The 24,649-nt window shown below is 34.9% G+C and overlaps 1 protein-coding gene across 1 annotated transcript in view; it reads right to left on the reverse strand.

Annotated features, from left to right (window-relative positions):
* Positions 1-24,649, reverse strand: part of LOC125680340 (uncharacterized) — a 41,542-nt gene that overhangs the window by 8,392 nt on the left and 8,501 nt on the right. The window contains 44 exon segments of the mRNA XM_056155714.1: positions 2,849-2,884; positions 3,225-3,542; positions 3,947-4,144; positions 4,297-4,305; positions 4,418-4,538; positions 4,620-4,732; positions 4,831-5,010; positions 5,119-5,256; positions 5,364-5,467; positions 5,715-5,898; positions 6,381-6,419; positions 6,520-6,640; positions 9,247-9,359; positions 9,558-9,734; positions 9,815-9,952; positions 10,082-10,185; positions 10,277-10,460; positions 10,595-10,603; positions 10,697-10,823; positions 10,952-11,064; positions 11,164-11,337; positions 12,326-12,463; positions 12,548-12,651; positions 12,766-12,949; positions 13,220-13,228; positions 13,337-13,457; positions 13,548-13,660; positions 13,876-14,052; positions 14,159-14,296; positions 14,433-14,536; positions 14,850-15,030; positions 15,448-15,577; positions 15,679-15,791; positions 15,892-16,068; positions 16,207-16,344; positions 16,492-16,598; positions 16,705-16,888; positions 17,024-17,032; positions 17,129-17,249; positions 17,691-17,803; positions 17,916-18,092; positions 18,244-18,384; positions 18,500-18,603; positions 18,811-18,994. Coding sequence (XP_056011689.1) covers positions 2,849-2,884; positions 3,225-3,542; positions 3,947-4,144; positions 4,297-4,305; positions 4,418-4,538; positions 4,620-4,732; positions 4,831-5,010; positions 5,119-5,256; positions 5,364-5,467; positions 5,715-5,898; positions 6,381-6,419; positions 6,520-6,640; positions 9,247-9,359; positions 9,558-9,734; positions 9,815-9,952; positions 10,082-10,185; positions 10,277-10,460; positions 10,595-10,603; positions 10,697-10,823; positions 10,952-11,064; positions 11,164-11,337; positions 12,326-12,463; positions 12,548-12,651; positions 12,766-12,949; positions 13,220-13,228; positions 13,337-13,457; positions 13,548-13,660; positions 13,876-14,052; positions 14,159-14,296; positions 14,433-14,536; positions 14,850-15,030; positions 15,448-15,577; positions 15,679-15,791; positions 15,892-16,068; positions 16,207-16,344; positions 16,492-16,598; positions 16,705-16,888; positions 17,024-17,032; positions 17,129-17,249; positions 17,691-17,803; positions 17,916-18,092; positions 18,244-18,384; positions 18,500-18,603; positions 18,811-18,994 — 5,667 coding nt within the window.

The following is a 24,649-nucleotide window of genomic DNA, read 5'->3' on the forward strand; positions in this document are numbered from 1 at the left end:
AATAGCCCATTATTACTAGTGTATAGGATTATCTCTCTCATGCATAGCTCTTATCCTTAGACGAATTTGACTCCACTTTTTTGGCACGCTGTTTTTGGCTATAATAGCTCTAAAACTTCATTGTTATTTCGGATTTCAAACATTTCGGTTGAGCATCACTGAAGAGACATTATTTGTCGAAATGCGCATCTGGTGCATCAAAATTGGTACCGTATAAGTTTTACATTACTGCAACCTTTTAAAAATCTTTGTCATCATTGTATCACTATGGATATTATTCCACGGACACGAATTATGCTCCTTTATTAGCTGACCTCTTTTTATAATCTTTCGAGGCATAATTTATTCAAAAGGTCTCCATGGGAAGATTTCTTGCTATATCCTTCATTTATATACATGTATATCGACAACATTTTATCTATTAACACTATTCATTTCATTCATATGTCGATTCGATATATAATAATGATAATAAATTCTTTAGTTAGACAGGATAGCACAATTAGTATAAATGACCAGTTTACATTGTGGTCCTGTATAAAACATATTCACTGACAGATAAATGAAAGAATAGAAAAATAGATAACATAATATAAAATATATACATAAAATATACACACGATATTACTGGGGGGGGGGGATAAAATAAACATATACATATCTATATATCACTTATTTGAGTGATAATGCTGCAAATATTCTGATTTAAAAGATGTAACAGAACCATAGTGAACTGGAAATAAAAGACACCAGTCTTCTACATCTGCTACTATATACTTGGATTTTTTAAATTAAACATAGATATTAACGTCAAACTGGATGACTTCAGCTTTTCCATCGTCAACTTTCCATATCCATGTAGCAATATTTCATTATCACCTGCATATTGTGTTTATGTCTCTCAACTGATTCGATACGCAAAAACATGTTCTGCGTATTATCGAGGCAGGCTTCTGACCCATAGGTTGATGTTACAGGGGGTTCAACAATCTCGTTTATAGTGAGCATTTCGCAAATTCTATGGTTGTGACAACGATTTAATTCACAAATACAACCTGTCATCATGTGAAATGCTGTCTTGATGTGAAACACTAATTGTGTGGCCGTTCTTTACATACTAATTTTGACAACATAATACTCTGTTTACCTGATCAAGATATAGGAATCAAGGTGGGTGTGAACGTTCAACGGAATGCTTACTCCTTCTAGGCATCTGATCCCACCAGTACTGTTTCAAGGTACTCTTAATTTTGCATTCTTTATGAAAGGTGAATATAACAAACAGTGATCAATACCATAAATCCCATAAGCAATACAAAATAGATAGTTGGGCAAACACGGACCCCTGGATACTGGATACACCAATGGTGGGATCAGGTGCCTAGGAGGAGTAAGCATCCCTTGTCGACCGGTCACACCCACCGTGAGCCCTATATCTTGGTAAGGTAAAAAGAGTCATTTCGTAGGAATAATACGATTGATTACTGTTCGTTATTTTCACCTTTTTATGATAATGAATTGTAAAACTTCTGATTGCAGAAACTGTATGTCAGTGAAATGAAGTATTAATATTGAGGAAGAAAATATATCTTATTTTTCCCAGTGAAGTTGATTTTGTCGATATATAAAGGATTATAACTGCTGATAAATAATCAAATATCTATCATATTAACATTTGATGAAGTTAATTCAGGTCGACTTTTGAAAAAAAAGAAGTCGAAATGAGTTTTCTCTATGATGTCAATATGTCTATGGATTGTACCGAATCAAAAGACTATATTCATGTTATTTTTCTGTTTCCATTTATTAAATGAAGCAAAATTTCAATTCGCAAGTTTCTCTTGAATTTTGGCATGAAGCATCTTGTCTACTGTAACCATTCCATATTTTATATATCTGAATGGATCTTCATAGAATATAAGCATTAATATGTGTTGCATGATATTACAGCGTTGGGTATAAGTAAAGTTGACCAGTTATCAAAAATTGGACTGTGGGAAAGAATAATACATGGATGACTTTTACCTGAAAATAAAACATTTGAAGTGAAAGGAGAGGTAAAATAAATTATGGAGAAAGACTGTTCGTTACCTTTGCCTTTCATGATTGAGTAATTCAAACTTTCTGATTAGCTGAGATCCAGTTTAACAAACGAGAAAAATACGAGGTGAATATAACATTTGATTTTTCCACCATCGGACCAAAATAGAATGAAATTCCCAAACTGATTCGATTACTTATTTTTTGGTCGTCGAATAAAAACTCACATCTCTAATCATTTTTGACCAAGTCTTGCACGCTAGTTGTAAATATATTGTTTACCAGGTATTTTTTCGTAGGCTCAAGTTGCCGGTTTCGATGTTTCAAATTATTCAATCATATAAGGAAATAATGATGGAATTCATTTTAGATCAATATGATATTTAGCAACCTTAGAAGCACAAAGCACTACTAACAATTGTATATATATATATATATATATATATATATATATATATATATATCAGTATGTTATTACATGAACAAGAATAAAGTCTTAAGAGGGCATTTACTAAAAAGAATTAAAATCAGAATGCAGATGATGACTTTAATCAATGGAAGATACAAACATAGAATAGAATGCGAAAATATATCCATACTCGTGAGACTTTAAATGTTAAAAATTAAGACAAATATAGATTCAATGAATATATGAATGCATCACTTCATTTAATTTGATAAGAGTAAAGATTATGGAAGAAGAGAATCATGACGACTGAAAATAAAAAGCAGACGGAGTATACTGGAAAAGCGCCGGGTAATCATGCATAAACAGAATATTTCGGAAGCAGGTGTGCAAACCACTTACTGTCTACTGTAGCTAAAATATCTGCTATTGCTTCATCTGACAAGAAAAACGTAAACCGTCAACATCAAGAAATCAAATTTTGTTCTAAAATGTTTATTCATTATCAACATTTGCTCTGAAATAATATATAAAATAGCACAACATCTAAATATTAATCTACAAAAACAAGGTCTTTGGAAGACTGACTAGGTATACTTTGCATCGTGAAATCCACGGGACATGAAATACTAGTATGGGCGTTTGTAATATCGCGCTGGTGGTTGTGTTGGAACATCGCCCTGATCTAATGCTAATGCACGGTCAACAATGAAAGAAGTACTTGCTGGAGCATAATTCAAAGACGGCAATTCACGAGGCGTATACAAACTGCCCTCACCATAGTCTTCCTCAAGTTCAATAGCAGAAGTGCCACTGATCACATCGGGTTTGGGGACATCCCCGTTTGCTTGGTCCTTGTGATCCACCTCGTTACTATGCTTGCCCTTTTTATCTTTTTTGTGTTTCTTTTTCTTCTTTTGCTTAGTCGGTGTGCTCGTGTCGAGTGGTACCGGTGGTAGATGTAAGGGTGGAGGATGATTAAGCTGTTTAACCACAGGAGGTACATGGGACATAGGTGGGGTAGCATGCTGTAATGGGGGCAAAGTAAAATTCTTTTTCATCTCGTCTACATTTAATTGCAGTGCTCTGGGTTTTTCTGCAAAATTAAAAGTTAACCATTAGATCATATTATTGTAGTCCAAACCAAGATACCTTTAATTCACGATAGAATTTCACTGATCTGAACTTTTCAACATTTGTTCATAATATTGTGAACACATTGTTAAAAATCAGAAAGTGAAGTTTCTACATCTGGATTATTGAAGTCCATAACAAAACATGCAACTCAGCAGTTAAATCACAACGACACACATCATTATCATGCAACTTTGACTTAATGTATCACTATGCATTTTAGAACTTTTCTAAGGTTTACATTTAATTTAAAAATGCGTCTTTTACAATAACATTTATAAGCAGTATATCACATGGAGACTATTCATTATTCCTTACTCTTCGAATCTGAGTGTTACAAAATAGTTTTATTGTAGACAATATTACCGCTTTCGCCATCAGGAATTGGTTTCTTCCTTTCCATATCACTAGGCTGTGTTTTCTTCCTCTTAAAGTATTTGCAGATGAAAAAAGCGATGATAAGGGCGATGATAAGGAAGAGGAGTACTCCAATGATTATACCGATGAGGGCACCAGATGCTACATTTCCATCAGGTTTGCTCTCCCCGGTTCTACTCGTAAAGTCTAAAATAATGCCAGTTCATTAAGAAATTCTGAAACTTCAACGGCTTTCATTGTTTTTCACGTTATTTTTATTCCATCTTTATTTCAGTCAACCTTGAAAATAAATGATTCAATGTACCGGATCCATTAATAAGATTCATAGTTGTACTTACCACATGTTTCTAGGAAAAGAAAAGGGAAAAATAGATTAAACATTATGTTCGAATTTTTAAAAAGGAGAAAAGGGCATTCGAGGACACATATTGTCAGCGTGCCTTAATTAAATAAACATACCCCCGGGTGTCATTTCTAAAATACCGCTACCATCGTGTGCTGCTGCAGTAGAGGATTGGTTCTTGTTACACATGGATGGATTATCGCTGGTATAAACCAAATTCCCGGATTTTGATGTCGCCTGCAATAATGTTAAAACACTTTCAAAAGTGTTTTAAATATCATACACATCAAATTACTTTTTAATTTCAACATTCCTTACCAAACAGGTAAACCTGTGGAAGAAGTTGTTATCAACAGTGCCAGGATTCAGTACCATAGTGTAGTAAACACCATTGACTGAGAGTGTCTTGGTGCAGTAGACTATCCCCTCACCTAGAAAAAGTAAATTAAAGCAGAAAGGTTTCAAAACATATTGATGCCTTACCAAATTAAAATAACAATATTTCTTGGTGTTAGTGTTGAGAACTGACTTGAGAAAGCTTGAGTTGTGGAGCATTTTGTGTAATCAAAAGTCATGGTCGTTCTGTTGGTACAGACGTCCAAGGCTGACACCCCGGTACAGGTCTCGGTCCCGTTCTTTGTGACGTGCTTGTAAGTGAACTTTGCAAGCAAAGGCGAGGGACACCACTGCTTGGCCTGAACCTCATTTCCTGGGCGGAAAAGCATGACATATGATGATTGCAAGATTAGAATGAGTGGTCAATTTGTACTTGTCTCTAATTAGAAGGTAAGAATTATGATATTAATGTAATACTAACCCTTTTTCACAATAACGTAGAATTGCTCTGTGTTAGGCGGGTTTGACGGTTGACAGTAGTTTGAAATATCCCAGGTTAGTGAGGTGGAATCGTACAATTCCAGCTTTATTCTTGCATTTGAGGCCAACGATTCTTCATCTACAATCAATCAAACCAATCCTTTATTCCATTTTTCAAATTCCTTACGAAATATGCCTACTTAATTCATTGTCGTGTGAATTAAATCATGGTTCGATGTATCCTACCTGTCATAGAATAGTACATGTATGAGCTATCCGTGATTTTTGTCCATTGTATACACCGGAATGCCGAGTAGAATGTTCCATTATAGTCCACAAGCTGATCTGATCTTTAAAAGACAGAACATACAACATAAAGCACAGACCCAAACATAAATAATTTTGTAATGATGACGTAATTGTGGACACTTATGATAAATAATTTTGTAATGATGACGTAATTGTGGACACTTATGATAAATAATTTTGTAATGATGACGTAATTGTGGACACTTATGCTTGTGCTCTTTTAACAATTTTACATAAAAGTTTGTTGTACAGGTGGATATGTGTTTTATGATATAGAAAATAAAATACTTGAAAAGTAGATATGACGTAGTGTCGTTGCTTGTAACGCATGACCATGATGTGATAGAGGTTGTTGCAACAGATATGTCCCAGCCTGCAGTAACGGTTTTGGTTTGTGCGCTCAACTGAATGTCGCCCATCCCACTATCATACCAATCTCCATTCCACCCGGTGGGCAGGGTGCATCGGCCAACTACAAAATCGTACACAGGACACTGATCTTTACTTCAAGATATTCTAAACATGATGCATGTAAATTAAACTGATCAATCCTTTGAATTATTAATTCACAAATTGCCTTGAATTCACACACTAAACACTAAAGGGAGAAGACGTTTTAAGAACTTGTAAAGGGTATATTACACTAAAATATGTTCAAGTCACTAGAGCATTAAAACTAAAAGCATGGCACCAACAGAGAAATCAAGAACGAACATCTACAGTAAATGAAATAAGATTCAACTAACATTCCTCTCTCAAACCTTACAGAGCTGTTGACAAAAGAAACCCGGTAAGCAGTCAGTCAAGTGCATAACAATACAACTTTAGAAATCTTTCACGATCAAAGAAAATTAAGCATACAATCAACGACATCATCGGTACATTCAATGAAAATTCTGATATCTCCGATACAATTCCAATGTAAAAGACCGCCACAATTCACATAATTATTACCAGCAGTGGGAATATCTGGAGGTTTGTCGATGCAGGAGTCTGAAAAAGTGGAAACAATTAAAATGGTTATTGACGATATTTGTAATATTGGCATTGTATTTCTATTTGTTATTTATTGTGAATTTACATGGAGCGGTACCTTGGTAACCCATGGTAAGAAGCCCGGACCCTGTTGTCTGTTCTACGTCAGGAGCCTGTCCAGGAGCACAGCTTCCCTTATTGTCACTCATATACACGGTGTCGTTAGTTCTCGTTAACGTCTGTGTAATACAGGGGAAACGGAACCATATTCATCATGTAAAACATTTAGAATATCATACCGATTACTGAATTATGACGGGCATCGATTAATTAACGGATAGTATTGCGCTTTATGGCTATATTTGTAAACGTATTACAGCAATGTTTGTGAAGAATTCCTTGTATGAACAAGAGGCCCAGGGGCCTTATAGGTCACCTGAGTATCATGTAACAACCTTCCAATGTTTGTATTAGGTTTGTGTTTAAATATAAGAATTTTACTTTTGGATGGAAGAAACATTGAATAGCTATATGGTCATGAAGTACATGTGTCATTTTTATGTTCAATCAATAATCCTTTTTAAAAAACCTAGGTCTGAGACATCATAAAGAAAAGGGTTATTTACTCCTTAGATAAAACCAATATACATAATAATTTCATGTCTGTCAAGCAAAGGGTTCTTAAAGTATTGAGTAGTTGTATATATTCCTATTATTCAGTTTACCCTTGTCTTTGTGATTTTATTAGCTACAATGGTCATCTTCTCCGAAAGGAACCAGTGCATCAAGTCTGACCTCTGTCGAGCAAAGGGTACTCAAGATATTTTTAAGGGTGTAGATCTTTGCATTTTTAGTTCGATTTTTAAACTTTGATCTGATGACCGCAAAATCAACAGGACCATTTAGTCTACAAGGGAACCAGTGTATCAAGTTTGATGTCTTTCAAGGAAATGGTTCTCAGGATATTGAATGGACAAGATTTGCCAATTTTTTCCCCCAGCACATGCCCTTTGCGCAGGCATGTATACTAATTAGATTAGCTCAAACAAATACTTACATGCCCAGTAATTTATTAATTAATTTTATTAGTTGCCTTTTCCCACCAAAGGAAATCTATTTTTCCACATCTTTAGTTACAATACATCTTCTATTCTCAATTTCATTACTAATCGTAAATGACAGAAAATAAAGTTCAAAACTACATTGCATATGTCCTTAATTGAACTTTTCAGTGCATTTTAATTGTTACCAGTGTTATTTAATTGGCTATTTCATAATGTTACATCTGATGAATAAATTGATCGTTTGAATCAAAAGGGAAAGTACATAGCTAAAGGTTTAAGCCTCTAAATTTACATGCCGTTTGGGCTTGTACTTCAATTTCCACATGCCCGCCTCTACCTTTGTGAGGCCGAAAGCATTGGGTATCAGGATAAGTCAAATACTGCTGATTAGAGTACTTTAACTCTTTAACTCTTGACCACAAAATTAGAGCCAACTCCTTTTCATGGGGTAACAGTGTAATAAGTATGATAATAAACATAGCATTCTCTAGATATTGAGCAGAAATTTCGTCTACTGACCAACCTACCAACTTAACAACAGGTGCAACTCAATATGACCCCCTCCTCAAGTAATATGCATAAAAAAGGAAATTATTTATTTCAAAACTTTATTAATTACAAACACAATGTTGCAAGATTCAAAAGTTCTATCAAGCTGCGCGACTGTTATGGTAGGCAACTAATGCACGAAGTGCATAGTAGGCAACTACATTCCCGGATTGATTTAAAGTAAAAACCTTCCGCAATTAACTTAAAATATATATGTTTATATATATGCTCATCAGAACCATGCTATTAGTTTGTCTACTTAATTCCCAGGGACAGAGAAGAAGATTTTCAAAGAAATAAAATGCATTTTCACTATATAAGATCAATAGGGCCCCGCCCAAACACCAGAACCCCTAACCCTGGGGCCATGAATTTCAGAATTTCAGGAGAGTCATCAATGCTCATCATAACCATGCTATTGGTTTGTCTACTTAATACCCAAGGACAGAGAAGAAGATTTTCAAAGAAATAATGCATTTTCACTATATGACTTATAGAGCCCCACCCTAGCACCAGAACCCCTGATCCAGGGGCCATGAATTTCCCAATTTTTAAAGAGGCATCCTTGCTCATCATTACCATGCTATTAGTTTGTCTACTTAATACCCAGAGACAGAGAAGATTTTCAAAGAAATAATGCATTTTCACTATATGACCAATAGAGCCCCACCCTAACACACCAGAACCCCTGCCCCAGGGGCCATGAATTTCACAAATTTTAAAGAGGTATCCTTGCTCATCATTACCATGCTATTAGTTTGTCTACTTAATACCCAGAGACAGAGAAGATTTTCAAAGAATTTCTACATTTTCACTATATGACCAATAGAGCCCCACCCTAACACAAGAACTCCTGCCTCAGGGGCCATGAATTTCACAATTTTGGTAGAGGGCTCAACGTTCATTATAATTATGCCCACAGTTTGGCTTCTTGATGTCCAGGAGTAAAGAAGATTTTTTAAAATTACACTCATTTTGATGTTTTTTGCCCCACCTCTCAGGCCCCAGGGGGGCAGGGACCACGAATTTCACAATTTTTGTTCCCCTCCACCCACAGATGCTATATGCCAAAATTGGTTGAAATTGGTTCAGGGGTTTCAGAGAAGAAGCTGAAAATGTTCAAATGTTAACACACGACGAACGACGACGGACAAAAACAGATAGCAATAGGTCACCTGAATGATTCAGGTGACCTAAAAAGCGAAGATAACGAACAAAAAATGTTGGCTTACATAGCAGGTGAATACATCGTGACGACTGTCTGTGACGTCACCTGGATTCAATACCGAAGTGAATACAGTTGATCCAGAACTCAAATACATCAAACAGTTCACGACTCCCTCTTCTGAAATTGAAAATTGAAAATTTTATATTATTGATAACAGCATTAGCGTCATGGGTAAATCAAACGTTCTAGAACTCCATTGAACTATACAAAGCACATTGAATGAATATTATATTAAATTCATTATGAATAAACATTAAAAAATGGATCAATTCTTGAACAGGTTATAGTAGTGTATGAGTTACGTAAGATAACTACTTGAGAAAGCTTGTTCGGTGGCACATTTCGTGTAATCAAAAGTCATGGTATTCCAGGAAGGACAAACAGCCAGGGAGGAACTGCTGCCACAGTTTTGGGTTGTACCAGTATCGTGAATGTACGTGAAACGACCAAGCAGGGAAGGAGGGCAAGGCTGGGCTGCTTGAGACTCAAAACCTAGAAACAGTAGTTATAAAAACGATAATTGTAGAATGTTTAACAGATTTGGCAATAAAGGTAAAAAAAAAAAATCCAACCTTTCTTCACCATCACGTGATATTCCTCCAATTTTGGTGGCGAGGAGGGATTGCAGTAGGTGGATGTATTCCATGAAGTCACGGACGGATCATATAATTCTATATATACTCTTTCATTCATGGCATTGACATTCACGTCTGATGGAAAATAATAGGAACAATGGCTAAAACTTTTTATTTCATAAATATAAAAGTTAATTGGTTTTTCGTAAAACGAAAAAGACAGTAAATTCTTTCAAAGCAAAAATCAATGTATCAAAGTCTCACCTGCTTGCACGTAGTAAAAATGAGAATATGGTGTAATTTCCCGCCATTTTATACATCGGAATATATTGTATTGAGTACCTCCATTTTCAACTGTGTGATCAGACCTGTAAAACCAAATCAGAGTGAAAGTGACAAATACTGTAGGAAGCGTACTTTATATACATATTTATCTAAAGCGTATCTGTGTTTGCTTACTTGAACAACAAATGATTCTGAGAAGAGTCTTCAGCCTGACATGTCCAAGAGGTCACAGTCTTCGAGTACGCTGTGACTGACCAACCAGTGGAAATGGATTTCGACGGAGCTTGAATATTAATGGTGCCCTTGCCAGAATCATACCAATCACTCTCCCATTGTATTGGAAATGTACAGGATCCATCTGAGAGAGATGAAAGAAAATATTAAGGTGTTGTATACATTTTCATGTTCTAGATTATATTTTGTTTGTTTGTAACTGAAGAAATCAGTAAGAAGGATGAAAACACTCCAGTGACAAATTCAAGTCATACTTACGACATGTTGCTAAAAAGAGTAAAAACAGCATAATTTAGAATCTTGTATATCAACGAAGAGTGATTGAAAATTATTCGACAGCACACTCTACTGAACACGTACTGTATGGTGTAAATGTATAGTTAGCACTGCCGTCTGTCTGTTTGACAGTTGATTGCTGACCAGGTTCACAACTTCCAGCGCTTTCACTGATGTAAACATTATCCGAACTGGCATCGGCAGTTACAGCCTTCAAAAACCAAGATTAATATGAGATAATCTAAACTTACTTAAACCTGTTTATGTATATTTTTAAAGTTATCTAATTATACTGTTATCTACTTGCAGAATAAAATTGAATTATCTTCAGTAAGTTACCAGACAACTGAATCGATGGTAGTTGATATCGTCCACAAAACCTGGATTCAGGACGGATGTATAGTATGTGGTGCCACTAATTACCGTAAACAGACAGTATACCTCTCCTTCCCCTGCAAACCATGATATTGCATATAAAGCATATTTATAGTTAGTCAGAATGGTGTATAGGTATTGAACTTTCAAAGGGAAAGACAACAAATTGTACTAACTTGAAAATACTTCTGCAGAGCATTTCGTGTAATTAAATGTCATTGTGGTCCAAGTAGCGCAAACATCAACACGTGATTCGTTTCCACACATTTGGTTGGTTCCGTTGTCTATCGTGTAAAAGAATGTTCCCAACAAAGGATTGGGACACCATTGTTTGACTGCAGTCTCTTGACCTATAACATTTAGAATTGATTTGAATATAGAATTGAACACAAAATGATACTTGAGAAATTACATTGGCATGTGATGAATTACACTTTTTCCAATACGAAGATTTACTAACAGAAACTAGAGCACAATGTGTCTTCATGATCACCCGCAGTATGAATAAGCCTATCACTTAAAACTTTTTAAAATATGTTCCAAAATAAATTAACATCAAGTGGACGGATATTTTAAAATATTTTACTACTTTTAACACGAAAAGGTGAAAATAACGAACAGTAATAAATCCCATAATTCTTATAAAGAATACAAAATTAAGAGTAGGATTGGACACACAAGAGGTGGGATCAGGCGCCTAGGAGGAGCAAGGCAAACGAAGTATTCAGTAATCTGTAGTCAAAATCATTATGTAGAGAACGGCCTAACAATTGGTATGAAACACCACACAGCATTCGATGGAAGTTAAAGATAACGAACAGATCTAATGACATGACGAACTTAATTAACTTCAATCTCGGCATATATGCTGTACGTAGGAGCAAGGGGTATTCTTGGCACACAGATTATTCCGTTTATCTGATCATGATATAGGGTTCACGGCGGGTGTGACCGATCGACAGGGAAAGCTTTCTCCTCCTTGGTACCTAATACAACCCCTGGTATATCCAGAGGTCCGTGTTTGCCCAACTCTCTATTTTGTATTCCTTATAGGAGTTATGACATTGATCACTATTCGTTATCTTTGCCTTTTCATTTAGTAAACAACCGTCTTTTGAAGTGTTGGAACCACCCATAAAGCCTTATAGTGGCAGGGATCTTGAAGTTTACAGATTTAATTATTCGTCCAGTTTTTAATAGTCGACCCGAAAAACTGCTGTCCGATTGATATTGGCCACGAAATTGAATACGTTGAAGAAAATGTATTCAAAGATAGGTCGCCTGAATAAGTTGGACGACATAAAATTGAATGCAAAATGGAATCGTGAGAAAAGGTACCTTGTTTGACTATCATGTGAAATTGTTCAATATTTGGCCCATTGCTTGGACTACAATAATTGTTGATGTTCCAAGCTATTACAAATGGGTCGTGGTTTTCTATGGTGACCCGTTCATTTCTGGCATCAGGGGTCTCGTCTGTAATTGAAATAATTTTACATTTAGAATGTTTCGAAATGTCACTGACATTAGGAGGTGTATGCTGATTGAATTACACTTTACCTGTTTTAACGTAATATCTGTAAGAGTTGGCAGTGATTTTCTTCCAGTCTATACACATAAACGCATTCTGCTTGGTTCCATTGATTTCCAGTACAATGTCAGATCTGTACAGAATGTAAAATTTTTCATGACTTTAAATCAATGCACTTAAATGTGAACACGATAAAAATTATCTTGCATTGGCACTCAACCAAAAAGGTGATAAGATTCAAACCTACTTCAAAAGAAGAAGTTGATTGTTGGGATCGTCTGACATGCAAGTCCATGTATAGACCGTATTGTTGTCGATTCCCATGGACCATCCGGACGAAACTCCTGTCCTATCGTTGTCGAATTCCACAGAGCCTGTTCTGCTGTCATACCAAATACCCGCCCAATCCAAAGGAAACGTGCAGTTTCCATCTTTATTCAGGTAAAATGGGTAATAGAAATGTGACAAAGAAAAACATAAGAAACTAAGAGAACTGAGTAAGTCACAAACATTAGGTGACACACAGACACACACAGGACATAGAATAATACAAAATACACAAAACATGGAAGAAACGCAGTGTAGCGATAGGCAGTTCTAACCCCACTAACAGTGAAAACAAAATGTAGATCGATATATATGGTGCCATTTGAAACATAGGGTAAATGTGAAAGGAACCATTTGGCCTCCTCTATACTTACAACACGATGCTAAAGAAAACAAACAGAAAAAAACATTTGTTATGAATAACATTTTTCAAAAAGGTATGTATTACTTCAAGTAATAAATGTGGATATGAAGAACAAAAGAGTACTAACCTAATGATGTTAAGGTCAGCACGCCACTTCCGTCAGAGGATTTTACAGTCGCTGTCTGACCTGCCTCACAACTTCCAATACTGTCACTTACGAAAACTTGTGTTCCAGACACGGTAATTGCCTACCAATAAAAAATAACACTACTTATACAGTGTCCAAAATTTTACTTCATGTATTTATAACTATGCACTGTATGTTAAGAATTACTTACCAGGCAGGTGAACCGATAATGACTAGCCCCAGTGACATTTCCTGGATTTAGAACACTTGTAAAGTAAGTAGTCCCTTTTGTTAGAGTTTGAACGCAGTAACCTTCTCCCTCCTCTAAAAATGATATCAAGTACACATCAAACAAAATGGACACAAAAAGCATTGTACAAATGTTTTATCCAATTGATTTCAAAACATTAGTACCTGCAGATCCCTTATATCAGTTTGATACCCAAGGGAATTGATTAAAACTGCGAATAGAGTACCCTTGTTTAGTGCAGATAAGAAACCCAGACACTGCTTTGTTGACGAAGTTTTCAATTACTTACTAGAAAAAATCTGTTCTGTTGAGCATTTGGTGTAGTCAAACGTCATCGTATTCCAGGTAGGACAGACACTAAGTCCTGATGAGGAAGCACAGGAAGTAGAGGATCCATCATTATGGGTGTATGTAAAATTGCCCAGGAGTGGGATAGGACACCACTGCTTAACAGAATTTTCTTGTCCTAGAGGAGGAAAAGTCGAGTTAGATTACATATTATAGAGATTCAAAATATGAGTAATTTGAAATCACGATTAACAGTGAAATGAGACGATTGAATACAAGGATACCTTCTTTAACAATCACGTGGTACTCCTCTTTTACTGGCGGAGAAGTTGGATTGCAGTAAATAGTTAAGTTCCACGACTGAACAGAGGGATCATGGTCCTGTACCAGTATTCTTTGATTTCCAGCATTACTTTCAATGTCTAACATAAATACAAGTTTTGTACTTTCAAATATACTTCATTAATCATTACAGAAATAAATTAATACACAAATCAGTAGTTTGCAAATTTTATTTCAAGTAGACTACTTTAGATTAGCTGTTTACAAGATCCCTACCATTGTAGACATAATAATGGAAGGAGTAATCTGTAATGTTTGTCCACTTGATGCATCGAAAAACATTCTTCTTCACACCATTCACTTCAAGTATCTGGTCAGCTCTATTATAGCGAAACAGAAAGTATCTGGTCAGTTCTATTATAGCGAAACAGAAAGTATCTGGTCAGCTCTATATAGCGAAACAGAAAGTATCTGGTCAGTTCTATTGTAGCGAAACAGAAGTCAGAATTATTTCAAGCATCTGGTCAGCTCTATTAAAACGAAACAGAAGTCAGAATTATTTCTTTCGTTAAATCTGTAACAGTATTCCCATCTTAGTTTTAGAATCAAGTTCTAAAATCGTTTACATTTTGTATGATCTCTACTCTTCTGAATCATATTCCGCGACTACTTCGTATATGAAAAATTACTTACTTAAAAAGCAGCATGTTGTCGGAGTTGCTTTGCGTTTGACAGGTCCAGGAGGTTATAGACTGTCCATGGATTGTCATTGACCAGCCCTGAACGTTATGGGAAGAGTGGCTGAAGATGAAATCCCCCAAACCACTGTCATACCAGTTACCATCCCACGTGGAGGGGAGAGTGCAACTACCGTCTATCAATTGCAATTGGTTCAACATAAACATTGATTACTATTAATAGAAAATGATTTCACTGCATGCTTTTGATGGAGATATTAATTTGCAAAAAATAATCCTTGTCGGGAAATAAATGAGAAAAAGGGACGTATATTTCGAATTTGAATTTTTACTTATTGAGGTAAATAATATACTTTAGTTTTATTGATCATATCTGCATAGTAAAAACAACTTACAGCAATTTTCTGAAAGAAAAGAAAGAGAAATATACAAGTACAAAACCTCATTCATTGAAAACAAACTCAGCAATCATTCTGTCTAAAGTAGATTTTGATAAGTAAATATAACAGGAAAAATCATTCTAATTGTACGAAATAAAATCAGCTGGAATCTTCATGTATGATTACATTAGAAATGTGTTGTTGGGTCAGTACAGCACTTACGAGTTTGAGTGAAAACGAGAGTTCCACTCCCATCAATGGCTTTAGTTGTGGGCGACTGGTTCATCTGACAACTTCCGCTGCTGTCTGAGACATGGATATCGGTAGAAGAAACACTGAAGGCCTTAATAGGTAGAAATCCACATGTAACAGTAACAATTTAATTTGGTACTTCAGACATTGTTCACATGTTTTAATTTAATAGAGTGCTGTTGAAAAACTTACATAACAAGTGAATCTGTGGAAGGACGTCCCATCTACGATCCCTGTATTGAAGAGCGAAGTGTAGTAGGTGGAGCCCGATTTGATGGTATGAACACAATGCACTAACCCTTCCGCTGAAAACGTACACAGCAGAACCTTTAGCATATTCAAAATATATCTAATGTGGAATAAATCACAATGAGAATTTTTTATATGTAGTTTGGTGAGAATTACATGAGAAAGCCTGAACAGTGGAACATTTTGTGTAATTAAACTTCATTGTTCTCCAGTCTAAGCATGTGCTCAATTCAGATGAAACACCACACGTCTGTGAACTTCCGGTATTGTGCGTGTAGGAAAACGTCCCTAAGAATGCATTTGGGCACCACTGTTGTATTTCTGACCCAGCCCCTAGTTAAAAAGAAAACTTGCAAGTTAATAACTATTCAGAATCATTTCTCAATTTAACTAAGAAACTCATTGTCTGTTGAAATAATATGATATGGAAAAAAATGGTATTTTCAAAAGAAACTGGATGCACAGTGTTACCTTGTTTTATCAGCATATGATACTCTTCTACTCCCGGCGTTGTTGTAAATGGACAGTAAGTGCTGACGTCAAATGATGTAACAAACGGATCATAGCTACCTACACCTATACGTTTGTTTTCAGTATCCGAGTTCAAGTCTGAAAATAAAATAAATGCTTAACTGAGCTCTGGATTACATACATTTTGACAGTACTTCATACAACAACGGCTTTTCGAAAACATAATTTTATATGGTATTGTAAACTAAATACTTATCTTCCTCATGGTTGGTAGCTAATGCTTACCATTTTTGATATAATAGAAGTATGATTCGTCTGTTATCTTGGTCCATTGGATACATCTGAAAACGTTCTTTTTAACACCAGGCGAAACCTCTACCACTTGATCACCTCTGTAAAAAAAAAAATCAAAAGAAGATGCAATTTTAATGATTACGTATGATAATAATAGTTGAAATTTATAAATCTGGATCATCAATTATAGAAGATGATTCTTACTTGAAGAGCATAGTATTATTAGATGTATCCCCCGACACGCAGGTCCATGACGTCACAGGGACAGAATAAGCATTCACAATCCAACCTGACGTAATGGCTAGCGAGATGTTGCTCATTGTGACATCACCCATACCACTGTCATACCATCCAGCATCCCATGTAGATGGAAACGTGCAATTTCCGTCTGAAGCAAAGTCATCATAAATATGCATGAATGCGAAGTAAATGAAAACTGTTAAGGTTTGTAACTCAAAGAAAATAAATTTTGGTATAATGGCGTTTGCTTTGTCACTTTGTATTCCATAGTAACGGTACTTACAGCAACTCTCTGGAATAAAACAAATGAAAAAAGTCAGATATGATATTTGTGAAAGGAGACACAATTGGTATTACGATTACATTGTCTGTTGTTTAAAGTATTCACCTTGTTTTGTTAGGACAAGAGTACCACTACCGTCTGTCTGTTTGATTGTGGATGTTTGATTCGGTTGACAGCTTCCTCTGCTGTCACTTATGAATAGCGTACTCCCCAAGACAGTGATAGCCTATTCAAAAAGAACGATCACTCTTTATCAAAAGTACCCATCACGTTGTATAGCACTTGGACATGTACACGTATGTCGGTAAAAATATCTTATCCTTGGCATAACGTTTCTATGCTGATTGTCCAGGAGTGAAGGATTTATCATAGTTTTAAAGACATTAGATCTATTTCCAATTCATGTGTAATGAATAATGTAAACAAAAACACAATAGAAAAATAAAAGCATTCAAAAATAGCCCTATCCTTAAACATGCATGATGATATCACATTTAGAGATTCAGAAAAGAAGCACGATGTTCATAAAATGAGTTCGAGACGAACATATCTTTTAAATGGCATGTTCAGGAAATCAACAATCCCATTAATTGTTCATTGTATCACAAGATACATGTATCTATAATAGAAAAGTAAATAATTTTTCATAAAAGGTTTCTAAACGTACAAGACAGGAAAATCTGTAATAATTGCTGTAATCAACACTCCCATTGTTAAAAACGGTGGTGAAGTATGTATCTCCCTGCTTTATTGTCTCTACACAATCCACCACACCCTCATCTAGAAAAGCAAAGAAAAGACAGAATGTGCTAATTACAAAATGCATTGAAATAAAACATGAAAGGTCCATGGATTTATTTTTGACATGTAAAGAGAAGGTAGGATACAATACCTGAAAATGCCTGTTTTGTGGGACATTTTGTATAATCAAACTGCATCCTTGTCCAAGTAGGACAAACTTGCAGGTCTGAGGACGAGGAGCAAGTGTTAGTAGATCCATCGTTGTGAACGTACGTAAATCTCCCCAACAGAGGCACTGGACACCACTGGACAACGGACGATTCGTATCCTTTAAAAACGATCATAACATATAGTTAGAAAAAACTTATGTCATAAAGTGGTGTTAAAATTTCAAACACAAATTCATTTTGTTTTTGATTTTTAGCATTCGTTTCTAAAAAGAATATTTACAAAAAAATAAGCATGAAATGTTAATGAACCTTTTTTGACCAGAACATGATACTCTTCAACACCGGGACCAGAATTAGCTTGGCAGTAGGTGGCCGTTGGAAATGTTGTTAAAGAGGGATCATAGAGCAATACCTTTGCTCTTCTCTCTTCAGATATATTGGGTTCTGTGTCTAAAATATTTGAAAAACAGACATAAAGTCTTAAAATTTGAAGAATGCACATAAAAACTTGTACAGTATACAACTTTACATACAATAAAATGGAACAAAATAGAATATGTCTTACCTGCGATGACATAATATAGGTAAGAGTAATCCGTAATCTTTCTCCACTGAATACAGACAAAAATAACAAATTCTCCACTAAATATCTGGATCCTCGTATCGCTCCTGAGATAAAAAAAAAAAAGGATCAAAATATATTTAACAATATAAAGAATGAAGAAATAAATTCTTCTAAAAATTTTTTTTTTTACTTTTTCACTGTTTTCTTCATTACAAACATTGGATACGTGATGAACAATACTCTACTCTATATGGTGAAACACTTTGTTTTGCTATTTCTTTTTATAGATTATATTTATTAACAGGATTTACATGAACAGAAGCTGGTTATCGGTGGTGTTTTCTGATTGACAGGTGAATGGAGTCGCTATTTTGTTGTATGCAGTATAGACCCATCCTGACGTCACCCTGCTGAGAGTGCTGTCAAACGTGACGTCACCATGAAGGCTATCATACCATTCTCCATCCCAGAAAGGTGGAAATGTACAGGATCCATCTACAAGTGATCAAAGAATTCAAAATTCCCTTTCTACCTTCAATTAACTCAGACTTCTACAGCTGATATTTTTAGTGTTCTTAATGGATGCCTGTTCATGATTATTTTATCTATAGAAAACTAGTGCTTGTTTTTAAGGTTCTTAATAACATGACACCTGAATATATTAACGTTTTTAGTTTTGTCAGCCAAGTTAGTTCCAGAACAACAAGAAGTAGCGATAGTGGCATTTTATATTTACCAAAAGTTCGAACTGAATATTATAAACGGCCTTTTAAGGTATCCTCCACAATTTTGTGGAATCAGTTGCCCGAGTCTGTCAGAAGCTGTGGTTCTATTACATCTTTTAAATCAGCATATTTGGAGCATTATTACTCAAATAAGTGATATATAGATATGATGTATATGTTTATTTTTTCCCCAGTGATATCGTGTGTGTATTTTATGTATATATTTTATATTATGTTATCTATTTTTCTATTCTCTCATTTATCTGTCTGTGAATATGTTTTATACAGGACCACAATGTAAACTAGTCATTTGTACTAATTGTGCTATCCTGTCTAAATAAAAGAATTTATTATTATTTATTATTATTATTATTATTATAACTGTCTTGCATAATAATTAGGATGTCTGGTATGTTGATTTTCGTATATCATTATACAAGCTATGACACGTCAGTTGTATGGTATAAAACATTAGTTTTGAGATTATCATTATCGGTTTTAGACTTTCAAATGTAACTGTTCGCTGCAATATTCATCATTACAAATTTTACAATATAACAACGCGTGCACACATGTCTGTGCTAACGAATGTCATTGTTGGAAAACGATTTTCTACCATCCATACTTTCTGGAAAAGTATTGTTATTTATATACAGATTTCCCTTACGTTGCATTGTTTGAATTACTCATGTCTGCACTTTGGTTTAAAAGTCAGATTTCATAAACGTTTTCAATTTCTGAGTTTCGCATAATAGAAAGATTGAATTTTTTTATTAAAAAAATTCTTCGTTTCTTAGTATTTAAGAATGCCGAATGAATTTTTTAAAATTTTATTTCCTAAAACTCCATGAAAACACTTTATTTTCCCTCCATCTAAAGGATTTATAATTCCAAACAAATAACACTGTTATACCATGACAGTCATTGATTAATTGTGAGGGCTGCTGCTGCTGCATAATGCGAACATGAATTCAAACAATTCATAACGACAAGTTATCAATTCCTTTAAATCAATGCACCTCTCCATAAAAAAGTAATATCAAATACATCGCGATGGAGTGGAGAATGGATTTGAAATAAAATTCAATAAAACCACAAATAGCCCATGGATTCCTACGTACAATTAAATAAATTTTCCAGGTACAAAGAAATACATTCCTATTTTCGCCCAGTCTAGCCCAGGCACTTTGACATAAACAAATATCAATCTAGTATTGGATCTTAATATTGCATAAGCAAATTACATTTTTGTTGCTCTTAACAAAATCATGAGATATTCTCCCTATTTGGGACAACTTGAAGGATTCATAATTCATACCTCTTCGTCAATAGACCCCTATATCAGTTAAAAAAGAAGAGCTTCCAGTTACTGCCAGAACACTAAATTCTACAGACGCGTATATAAATTGTAAACCCGGTTTCATTTTTTTGAAAAGAGTTTGCCATATGGTGCATGTCAGGGTGGGTTGTGCGATTGTGACTTTTCCGACGCATCCCTAAAAATCTTGATAATATTACAGTGTATTTCTTTTCAAATGTTAATAACCTGATGAAATGTGAATATAACGAACAGCTATAATCTCATAACTCCCACAAGCAATACAAAATAAATAGTAGGGCAAACACGGACATCTGGACACACCAGAGATGGGACAAGGCGCCCAGGGGGAGCAAGCATCCTCAGACGACCGGTCACACCCGCCGTGATCCCTACATCTTGATCATAATATAAAATAAAACAAGGTTTAATTTATGTGCTCTAATTTATATATAATACATTTTAATTTGGTACATCCTCAATTCGAACTTCTAAAAACTTTCTGTTGCCTTCACAAACGTCCAAAAATGAACAAAGACATTTTTAATTTCATCGCTCTACTGAATTTTACAGTGACAGATTGCTGTTACATTCTCTACTCCAATGAAAACAGATCGTCCTCACAAATTTGATAAAATTATCCATCCCACTCTGCCAAATTATTGGGGCGATGGCCGTTGTCCTTTCCTTTCTGCTCTTAAGCCCTTGTCCCCATCTCTTTCTTGGATTGGCGTGACAACCCTTGGCGGAACATTAAATCGTGTTTGAGAACTCATACTATAAATACTCGTACATTTACATAAGTACAGAGGGATAGGAAATTTTGGAAATCATATGACTGCAGTGTGTAAATTCAGAATAAATGTTGTTTCAGCAGTAACTCAAAACTCTCCTATCATGACCCATGCTTTGATTTTGAACCTATATCATAAGGGAATGCTTGCAAGGCAAATGTTGTCCTGTCCTGACTTCAGAAAATATGATTTAAGAAATCTACAGTATGTAATGAAACATGTACAAAGTTTTGTAAATTCTTACTGAAAGTTCGAGAGAAAAAAGTATGATGCTGTCTGATTTTCACAGTATCTTGATTATCTGCATTTGAAAGAGGTCTGTCACCTCAACTACTTAACACTATATCCCCTACATTCAAGAATGATTTGTGTCAACTCCATCAATGGCAATTCGGAAACTAAAATATTCACACGGGGTCACCACACAGAAAAACAATTGGACACACTACGAATAAGAATGTCTAATTAGATGTCCTGGTTCAGATGAGCCAAAAAGATACTTCTTATTGAAAGTAAATTCCAGCTTATAGTTTACACGATTTAAATACTTTAACATTACAGACATATAAGTAACAAGTAAAGATAATTTAAGAATTCAATCTGGACGTTGACTTACTTTTTTTTAACTCGTTGCTTGTTTTAATAATTGCCCGTTTTTATGTTGTGATTATTTCTCATACAAATAAAATATTTTTTACTTCTAGTAGAACCAAAACTTTAGTGAGGGCAGCATGAATTCCTGAACATGATGATCGCTCCTGGATTTTCAGCAGAAGACAGGAGATTACACCAAAATATATATATACAATCAGTTTCTTTCATTTCGTGATATTTAACTCATTCGAAATATTTAAAAGAGACCCACCATGTAATTAATAATTGCTCCTGTTTTATTAACTTGTGATTATTTTCAAAGAATAAAAGCTTCGACATCAACGACAAAGCAATTTTCCTCAACAATGTCATTTTTCAGTAGGATATTCTAAATTGATATTTTTTCAATTTTACCATCGTCTTTCCGTAAATAATATCATATCATTATAAACGTATTTGAAGAGAGAACAAGAAATAAAGATAATAAGCTTGGAGTTTCAAGAGTAAAACAGATCCTCACCTACAAATTGTTTCGGAAAAGGTATGGAAATAACAATCCACATAACAACATATTTGTTTGATGTTTGCATACCAGCAACTAGTGTACCATTGAATGTCTACACCTCGGAGTTATCCAGTTAATCCCGCACTCGATCGCTGATTTATTTTAAACATACTTATTACAATTTCGGTGAAGTTTACAGATTAAGAAATAATCCAACACTGTGTTGTGGTTGTAATTAAAATCATTAACAGTTAATCATACGTCGGTTTGGAAAAGAACAAATTAATCGATGTGCCGTTTTGAATTTTAACGACGCTGTAGTCCACTGAAAGTTTTGTACTCCTCACTTTAGCTATATGCTCTTGGAGAAAGAGAGAAAAAATCAATGCAGTTCTATATTACTAATCCCCATAACATATATACCATTTTCATAGCACTCTGCATGGTGATGAACAAAGAAGTTTAAAATGCTTTTACAGAGTAAACTGTCATTGATTGGGGATCACTAGTTATGTGATAATTTACTAATGTTTATCTATTTAAAATGCGATATGGCTATATCTTATTTTCCTTGGAATTTGGCTTTACTGAGTAGGCGGTGTTCTTGAAATGCATGGATAAAATAAAGATAGACTGGTTACAAAACTTTGCTTGTATCAATGGAAAGGAACACACACACGCACAGAGATATATAACACTGTCTTGAGTAAACCTGGTCCTGCTGTTCTTCATCAGAAGATTTAAAAAAGATTTTTTAACTTCTTTATTCTCACAAAAATGTTAACCCATATCATGACTCATGCAAGTCAAATGAAATCAAAAATTAATCTAACTTGAATCCACACAACCTGGGGATAACCCTATATTCCTTCAGATCAAGTAATGTGTAAAACTTTCTCCCTGATTCTAGCCCCCATCCTAACCCTTGGTCCATATTTAAGAAATGATTTTTCAAATTTTCAATATGCAGTATCAAGTAAAGTGTGAACGCGTATTATAGCCGAAACCTACCCCATAGGCACTGATTTAAAGAAACTTGAATCTGCACTAACCGGGGAATTTTGCATTGTATATGTAATATCACTAATCCTAGCCCTGCTATCCTCGAGGAGAAGAAATTTGATGTGTTTCCTGTATTGAAATTTCCAACGTTACCCCTTTATGACCCTACCTTACTCTTGTAGGTATTGATTTCAATAAAATTGATTCTTCACTACCTGAAAATGTCGGCCTATTAACACGACAAATCGTAATTTGGCTTTTTATAAAAAGAATATTCATAAATATTTTTATTACATATTCCCATGTGAAACTCTTATCCCCTACTGTGGCCTCATCTAACCTCCGAGACCCACACAATTGACCAAACTTGACTTTGCACTACCTGATGATGCTTGCATATGAATATGACTTATGAAGGCCCTGCAGTTCTTGAGAAGATTGTTCCCTATATATTGTCGTGTAAAAATGATCCGCTGTTTTGGCTCCCCTACTTACTAAGTCCCATTTGGAAGACGGATAATCCACATTCCTTAAGGGGACTTTTTAATAAGTTTTGTCTTTTTTGAGAATGTGATTTTTAAAAGATGTCATCATAATTTCACTATTTCTTGATTATCTCCCCTTTGGAAAGGGTATGGACAATTTCTAATTTCCTTTACCCAAGGATATTTTTAGACAAGTTGGATTGAAATGTCCAGGTAGTTTCGAGAAGAAATAAAAATGTGTAAAGATTAGAGACGGACGGATCGACAGACAGACGGAGGGGAAGACACAGAAAACAGGTTATCATAAAAATTTACTTGAGCTAATATTTAACTTGAGGATATGTATCACTGACAACGTTCGAGTTATTTCGACATAGGCACGAAATGTGCTCATTGGTTAGCTGGCCTGTTTTAATATTCTTACGAAGCAAGATTTATTAAAAAGCTTCTACGTGAAAAGAATAAATTTCATTCTGTGTCTTTCAACTCAACATTTAGATATATCGATGACATTTTATCTGTTGACAACATATGTTGAATCGATATGCTCCAGAAACCTCGAGTCGAAATAAAAGACACCACAGAGTCTTTCACATCTGCTTCGTAATTAGATATTTTATTGAACATAGATTTAACGGGAAACTAATAACTCAACTTGAATAATTACGCCTCAGATATACATAAGCATATCTGTCTGAATGAAAAATAAAATTTCAATAGTAAAAGG

This window comes from Ostrea edulis, chromosome 2 (genome assembly GCF_947568905.1).
Source record: "Ostrea edulis chromosome 2, xbOstEdul1.1, whole genome shotgun sequence".
Classification (NCBI taxonomy): domain Eukaryota; kingdom Metazoa; phylum Mollusca; class Bivalvia; order Ostreida; family Ostreidae; genus Ostrea; species Ostrea edulis.